This window comes from Medicago truncatula, chromosome 1 (genome assembly GCF_003473485.1).
Source record: "Medicago truncatula cultivar Jemalong A17 chromosome 1, MtrunA17r5.0-ANR, whole genome shotgun sequence".
NCBI lineage: Eukaryota > Viridiplantae > Streptophyta > Magnoliopsida > Fabales > Fabaceae > Medicago > Medicago truncatula.
Genome location: NC_053042.1, coordinates 7,481,516 through 7,490,104, shown reverse-complemented (window position 1 = coordinate 7,490,104; position 8,589 = coordinate 7,481,516). Strand labels below are relative to the sequence as shown.

The window sequence follows — 8,589 nt, the reverse complement described above, 5'->3', positions numbered from 1 at the left end:
AAAGTTAATGAGTTTGAATTCAAGTCACATAAACTTTTAGTTTACGAAAAAATAGCTTTAGTTGCGCATAATTTATAAAAATTAACCTTAGTTTTTGGAGAGTCTTTTTTTTAAGGAGTTTTTCTAGAGTTTTAAAAGTCTACTTTGACTTTATTCGAGATGAAACCCAACCCATATAAAAGTGTGAGTGAGAGTCAACAAAAAATAATGCGTGAGTTAAAATTAATAAGAAAACCTAAACCAAACCACTTACTTAATTTGCACTTGAAAGCAAAGAAAATTATTATAGTCTTCTGATCAAAAAGCAAAACAAACTATTTCTTCTCTCTCTCCATAACTAATTTAAGATTCTCGAAGCTTCTTCTTTATCTACTGATATGGATGTTATTGCTATAACTATAACTAAATTAGGGAAGATCGTTTCATTTTTGTGTTACAAAACAACATGGCTGGTTTCTTCTCTCTAAGCAGTGGAAGAGGCAAAGAAGAAGCAAGAGAACAAGAAGAAAATAACAACAACAGTGGAAATAATAATAATCAGTTTTTGTTCAGAAACGAAGAGATCTACAACAAAGGTTTTGAGATATGGCCACAACAACATCAACAATCTTCTTTTCATCATCATCAACAACAACATCAACAAAACATTAACAATTTTTACTCTTTTGGTGTTGGAAGTTCGAGAAGAAACGACGACAACAACAACAACAACGACAACGTTTCTGTTTCATTTTCTGATGAATCAACAAGATTTGGTTTAACAGTTATGAGGTCTTCAAGTGGTGGTTTAGGTGGTGGTGGAATGAACTGTCAAGATTGTGGTAACCAAGCTAAGAAAGATTGTCCACATCTTAGATGTAGAACTTGTTGCAAGAGTCGAGGGTTTCAGTGTCAAACTCATGTGAAAAGTACTTGGGTTCCAGCTGCTAAACGCCGCGAACGGCAGCAACAACTCACGTCGTTGCAGCAACAAAATCAGCAGCAGCAACAACAGTTTCACTCATCAAGAAGACACAGAGAAAATCAAAATGATCCTTCTGGAGCTTCTGGTTCTCTAACTTGTACTCCAGTACCTATCACTACCACAGGTATATATAGAAATATAAAATTTTGAACGATATACATCAAATTTCTTTGACTCGTTTTTATTTAGTTACATAAGAGTCGTTGAAAGAGAGAGTATATAAAATGAAAAAATATTAGGAGGGTTTGAATTTTAGTGTTTAGTTTTTTGATATATAGCTAGGTCAGTGACGAATTTTCAAACTATATAGCTTAGTGATAGAGATCTCGAGGAGAAACTATATAGTTTCTATGAATCTATGATAAATAGGATACCTAATTGGTCTATATATTCTATATATCCATTCCTTTCATACTCTATCAACTTAGTTTTTTTTCTCTCTCTCTTTTTTCTCTTTCTTTTCTTGTGAAGGATGAAAAAATTGTTAGGTAAGTGGTTCTTTCTTTCTTTTAAATTTGAAAATGATAGCTATATAGAAATGATTGAGGTTTCTCTTTATGAATTTTTTGATTTGGATTTAATTTTTTTTAATTGTTTTGAAATTAGGGTTGGAGTTGGGAAATTTTCCACCGGAGCTGAATTCACCGGCGGTGTTCCGGTGTGTAAAAGTGAGTGCAATGGATGCACAAGACGAACGTTATGCTTATCAAACTGCTGTTAACATAGGAGGAAGAGTTTTCAAGGGAATTTTGTATGATCAAGGACTTGAAGGTAGCTACACTAGTCCAAATGCTGCTGTTGCTGGTGGCGAGGGTTCTACCGGTGGCGGCGGTGGAAGTGGCGGCGAAGGAAATCAACAAAATCTCATAACAACCACAACAACAAATGTTAACAATCCATTTGAGTATTCTTCACTATATCCAGCTCCTCTTAATGCTTTCATGGCTGGTACGCAATTCTTCCCACCTCCAAGATCCTAAAGAGACGTACCTATTTCTCTCTATCTATATATCTATTTGAATAATTATTTGAGTTTGAGTTGAAACAAACCATTAAGTATTTTTTTTATGGATCAATGTTAATTAATTTCTATGTATAATCTTAATTAACATTATATTATATGGATCAGCTCTGAATTGTAGTAGTAGTAGTAGTAGTAGTAGTAGTACTTAGGTACTATATAGGTAGAGTAGTATAGTTAAGTGTTGACAAATGATTATGAGGATGATGATTATTATTCAAGAGTGCACGAAATTAAAGGGTGCAGGAATGTTTAATTTGTTTTGTTTTGTTTGTTTTGTCAAAATCTCAGTTCAGATTTTCATGTTATTTTGATTTTCATTACGCGGCGCAGACAACATTTGGATGTGTGCAATTTCAATATATTTTTCTTTGATTTGATTTGATTTATTTATAGCATTATGAGGAATTAAAATTGTGTAGTGATGAATGAGTGAGTGATGTAATGTAACTTTGTTTGTAGTTGGTGCTCAACTCAAAGCAACTTTTTCCTGATTATCTGTTCCCTTTGCCGCATCAAAATGGAACGAAATAGGTTTCGTGTTTGGTTCAACATAGAATTTTTAAAATCATTTATTTTATTTTTTGGTTTTCAACTTATCTTTTGCATGATTTCTGGGGGATATGGAGCAGAGAGCTATAACTATAGCTGGTGCTTCTTTTTCTTTTTCTTTTATTTTGTCTCCCATGCATTGCATTGCATTGCATCTTTTTCCTTCAATCAAAAATCTGCATAGTAATAGTATAATTACATTATTGCGTATAAATGGTGAATTAGAAGTAGCATTTACACCAACTACTTCTCTGAACAAACAATAAAATGAGGCACCATAATAGACAATCCATGAACAATGGATGTCTACTTCGAAATGCTAGAGTTGGAAAAGGCATTCTTTCTCCTCAAAATAAGTGCATGTGAGAGTTGTGTTATGTTGCATACAAGTGGGTTACTGGCACATATGATATAGGTCGAGGTACATATGATAAGATATAGGGTTAATGATACTTTCATAGACTTCTGGTTTTAGTTCATTAGGAAGATTCACAAACTTTACAAAAATTTCCCTTGTTTTGTAATTAACTGACCCATTACATGTGCCTTCAACCCTTCTTTTGATTGAGACATATATAGCTAGCAGTCTCTTTCTCTCTTCTCTTCTTCATCAATTTTTTTTTTTTTATGATAAAAATAACCACTTTCTCATATGCCTTTTCTTGATCTCATATTTCCATATTTCTCTAATCTTTTTTTGATTCCTTTTTACATGTTTTATCAAGTAATATCAGATTTTTTTTTTTTTTTTTTTTTTTTACAAGAGCAATATATCAGAAAGTTATTTGCTTTGTTCTCTATCATGTATATTCTCCCTTGTAATGTACATCTAGGAAATGAAAAATTAAATGTTGTGATCTTCTGCTAACCAAGATCATTAAAATCTGCATTATTTTTTGATTAAGACTAAGGTTGACTCAATTTTATGGAGGCATGAGTAGTACTCTGAAAATGGCAGCAAGATAAATAAAGTTGCATGGAGTACACAATCATTATTGGTGATATATAATTGAACATGATATTTTGTCCCAAAAAACAATAATCTTTAATCTAGCTGTTCATTTTTTTTTACTTATAATCTAGATGTTGATAGTAATTTAAAAGAACATATAATCTACCCATTTATTTAAAAAAGATTAAAATCATTCCTCAACATTTTTCAATTCATTTATGTTACATTTCTTTAATAATTACAAGTACTTATTTATTTATTTTACCATTTCTTCTTACTCATAATAAGATAAGTAGTTTTTTTTTATGTTACATGACTATACTATTTTTTGGTTTCATAATTCATGTAAAATATAATATTTGGTTTTAGTCCTAAAATTGTATCATTTTTTCTGGTTTTAATTTAGTTTTTTGAAGGGTGGTTTTGTTTTTATTTGTTACTATAATATTTGTTCATTTTGATATTACTCCATATAAAATGTGAACCATATTAAGAGGAACGAAATCAAATGTTATTCACATATAATAATGCCATATGTGATTCATAATTCAGTCCTTCTGGTTTTCTTGTGTCATGTTCTTTACCATGTTTGTATCTTGTTAGTTTTTCTGGGTTTTCTTATTTTCACGTTGATGGAGGATCTCGAGTACTACTTGTACTCTTTGTATTCTTTAAATTTTAATTTCTAATATATTTCATGTATTAAGGCCTCATTTGATAGGATAAGCTTTGATTGTTATTGTTGTGGAGACCAAATATTATGATTTGAAAACCCATAGTAAAAATGATTGGAGTTAATATTTATTTACATTAAAAAAACTAAATAAGAATATACATTTTGGAAGCATAAGGTTTCAAATTGCGATGTGGCCGCAACATTGTTGTTGCGGCGGCCTTCTCAACGGCATAGCACCAAAAAAGCAGCATCAATCTATCTCTATCGTTCATCCAAATCTTCTCAAAAAAAAAAAAAAAAAGTAAAATTGCAACCATTTATCTCTACCCTGGTCATCAAAATCTTCTCCAAAAAAATTAAAATCTCAGACCTTCATAAAGCCCTTTACAAATATTTCTCTGTACTATTTGATTTTGAATACTTGATCACAATGAACATGATCTTGACATGGCGTCCTAGTTGGTTATCAAATAATAATAATAATAACAAGATATCATTGTCAAAATGAAATACTGATAACAACAATAGCATATGAAATGCTTACTTTATTTAGGAATTGTTTTGATGATTAATACAAAAGAAGTTATTCTTGTAACACACTAGCTAGGGTTTTTGCATATAAATAGTAACCTCTTAGGGCTAAGATAAGACTTATGTCTAATCAAATGCCACAGTCATACAAATGTATATTCCTTTTCTTTTTCCGGTGCTCAAATCAAATCCCGTGTTCCCAAAATATAGATCCATATGCCAGCGACATTTTATTCCCTTAATTATCGGTACACACAGTTCGAGACATCATTTGGGTTGTCCAAATATACTTTACTCCTCCGTTCCTTTTCATTTGATGTTTTAATTAAGGAGTAATTAAAGTATATAAATATTTGTGTGTTTTTTTACTTAAATATCCTTATTTATCATTAAATTCACATATGATAAACCAAATGTCACAACTACTTTAATAGTTTATTGTGTTTTTCAACAAGGGTAAACTTGAGAAAACAATAATAAATTCACTAAAACATCAAAAAATTTAAAATATAGTTGAAGTTCTAAAACATCAAAAAAAAATGAATGGAGGGAGTTTTTTTTTTATGAGTAAAATACTCACTCAAGAGTACAATATAAATTAAAATGTTACTTGAAAAATTGATTTATATGTGGCCTAAATTTTTAACTATATAAATTGACTTTTAAACAAACACTTTTGTTTATATTAGTAACGTATTATAGTAATTTCATAATTTACCATTGCTGAATTTTTCTACGTATATCTTTTATCAAGATTTGGACCACCTCCGATAAAACTTCTCTCTATCTTTCTCGTGCATTATTTTTCTATCTATCTCTCTCTTGATTATTTTCTCTTTCTTAATGTCTTCCTCCTTTTTTTTACTCATCTTTACTCATCATCCATTCACAATTTTTTGTTCAAGAGAGACCACAATCACAACCGCGTATGGAGGAGGATGCAAACCCCTTGGACCCTCTACGAACTGTACCGATTAATCTTCAAATTAAGTTAGATCACAATGAACGGTAAAATTCTCTCTCAAAAGTTTTAATGCTAGTATAATCTCGTAGCTAGATTCCAACTAAAGACAATTTAGTTGAGTTAAAATAGATTCAAACCATTTTATTCAAGCATCATCGATTATCATTACTTCTTAATTCAAGTGGTTTTTGAAGAGTTAATTTATTTTTTTATTTTTGTACGGAAGAGTTAATTAATTTATCGGTGCTTATAATTAGAGGACTCTTTGTATTTTCAATAATAAATTTTGCGTATAAAAATAAATTATGGTTATTAGTTTCATTACTTCATACTGTTCCTTTTTTTAAAAAGTTCACATGCCTTATTTCGTTTCTTTACAAAAATGTATTTATTTTTAAAAAAAAATTGAATGGAAAATAGTCAATATATTCTTAATAATAGAAAAAAGGTATATAGTAGTATCTGACCTAAAAACAATATGTACAAGTGGTATTATATCCAAACAAAAAAACACTCCCAAGGGTAAAAATAAATTACCTATCTTATCATACAATCTAAAGGATTTCCATACCACTCGTAAAGCAAATAAGATAGGATGTAAAATGATTTAATTTTCTTAGCAAAGAAGGTTAAATCTTTTTACACCCTACAAATTAACTATAAAGTTGTATGTCAAACCAACAACAATCCTCCGATTCTCCACATTAAAAAAGGTTAAATCCATTTACACCCTACAAATTGACTATAAAGTCGTATGCCAAACCAGCAACAACTTTCTAGCGACACGAAAAGGTCCCTCGATATAACTGTCAATAAACCAAACCAATTAAAAAAGTATACCTGCAGATCGAACAAGCAAACATGCATTTTGCCACGAAATGATCCTCCATCTCCTTAACTTCTGGGCACTACGGACACTTAGGCTTTGTTTGGGAGTTTGGAGGGCATGAGAATGAAGGGTGGAAAACATAAGGAAAAATTGATAAATCTTTAATATTTTCTAAAAGAGTATTTTTTAGATAATGATAAATTAATTTTTATGATTACTAAATTTTTAATTTTAAAAATATTTTAATATAAATTAAATTTTAAGAGTCTATATAATACCTATGAAACTCTCCTCCAATACAATTTTTAAATTCTCCCTAATGAGGTGGATTTTGTATTACAAAGAAAATGAAGCCTCAAAGCCCTTTTATCTCAACTTCCTCTATTTCTTCCATTTGCTCGTTTCTTTTTTCAAAACTCTCATCCCCCTTCCCCTTCAAACTCACAAATGAAGTCTTAAGATCCCCCTCATTCTGAATCACACACCATCCTTGAATAAATTCCCCCATTTTGGCAGTTAATTAACAAACAATTGCCAACAAAAGGATATTTTTAATAATAAAAAAAATGCTCACTTGAATTCTAAGCCATATTGTTGTTTTATGTGATCAAGGCCCTGTTTGTTTCAGATTTTTTTTCAAAAAAAACATTTTTTTTTAAAAAATCACTTTTTTCATTTTTAACTGTTTGTTTAAAAAATTTAAAAAAAATCTATTTTGACCCTAAAATGAAAAGCTATTAGGATTAGTTCTTCTCAAAATCTATTTTTTTTTCAAAAACAAGAACACATGTACAAATTAAAACTCGTATTTTTTTTTTAAAAGGATTTTTATGGATAGTAGGTAAACAAAAATAACTTCAAATTTTTTTAAAAATCTCTAAAAAAAAATTAACACAAAATCTATTTTTTATAAGCTGAAACAAACGCACCTCAAATCTATCCAACTGATTAATTAGTTGTTATTTGCTTAGTTCATTAGTCAATGTGCTTAACTGATTTGCTATTTTCTCAGAGAGAGTGCTTATCGCGAGTAATTCAATACATGATCTGATCAACTATTTTTGTATTAATAGAATTAAAATTGAAGTTGGTAATAAAATGAATTAAAATTTAAGATTAGAGTTACTTACAACTATCTAGAAATGCAATTACAACTGTATTGTGATCGTAGGGAATTGATTATCTCCACCGGAAGAAGAAAAAAAACTATAGAAAATAAATTGGAGTCTTGACCCCATTAACAAAGTGGAGATCAATGATAATATCTTCACCGTTTCAAAAATGATAATAACTTCACATTATTATCTTAAGTTTTTTTCTATCAATGGAAAGAATCTTGGTTATGTGATCTTATAATTTTTGATAAATTATGTTTTGATAATTAACATGCACGTTTTGAGGGACTCTTTACAAAGGACTCAATTATATACAGGCTCCTTAAGAGACTTAAATATCTACGAAGTGTACTGTGTACCACATCATATTAATGAATTAATTAATATCAACGTTTTGAAAACATATTTTTTAATTGAAAATAATGTTATTCAAGACAGTGTTGCAATAAATTAAACATGTTTGTTTTCACTTTTAATAGCCAAAATGGTTTCTGCATGTGTTATTTATTTTGGCATGTTTGCTTCGATTATAATTAAATATTTTTTTAAAATTGATTCAACTTGAAACTAAATTTGGAACTTTTAATTATAAAATTGATTTTAATATTCAAACTTATTGTTCTTAATAAGAATTAATTTTATAAAATTAATTCGCTCTAAATCAATTTTGTAATTTTTAACCCACTTGGGTTGGCCTGGTGGTAATGAATTGGAACTTGGAAGTGTACTCCTCCTTAATGTTTCAAGTTTGATTTTTTTTCGGTGCCAATTTAAATGGATTAATTCAGATTCTTAAAAAAAAAAATTGTAATTTTAATCAACTTGGAATCAGACAAGCACTTCAAATTCAATTTTCTTTTTGAAGGAATATACTTCAAATTGAATTGTTTGTTGGCATATGTCCTGCCAAATTTGTGAACATGAAATTGACTTTGATCATGATGCCAAAATAAATGTACTGGCAAATATTTATATCGGACAGTTA

At 29.5% G+C, this 8,589-nt stretch overlaps 1 protein-coding gene across 1 annotated transcript; it reads left to right on the top strand.

Moving 5' to 3' along the window:
• Window positions 1–288: 288 nt before the first annotated feature.
• Window positions 289–2,108, top strand: LOC11419224 (protein EXPRESSION OF TERPENOIDS 1). The gene is made up of 2 exons (XM_003589301.4): window positions 289–1,088; window positions 1,571–2,108. The coding sequence occupies exons 1-2, from the start codon at window positions 446–448 to the stop codon at window positions 1,942–1,944; spliced, it is 1,017 nt and encodes a 338-aa protein (XP_003589349.4). The 5' UTR covers window positions 289–445; the 3' UTR covers window positions 1,945–2,108.
• Window positions 2,109–8,589: the final 6,481 nt, after the last annotated feature.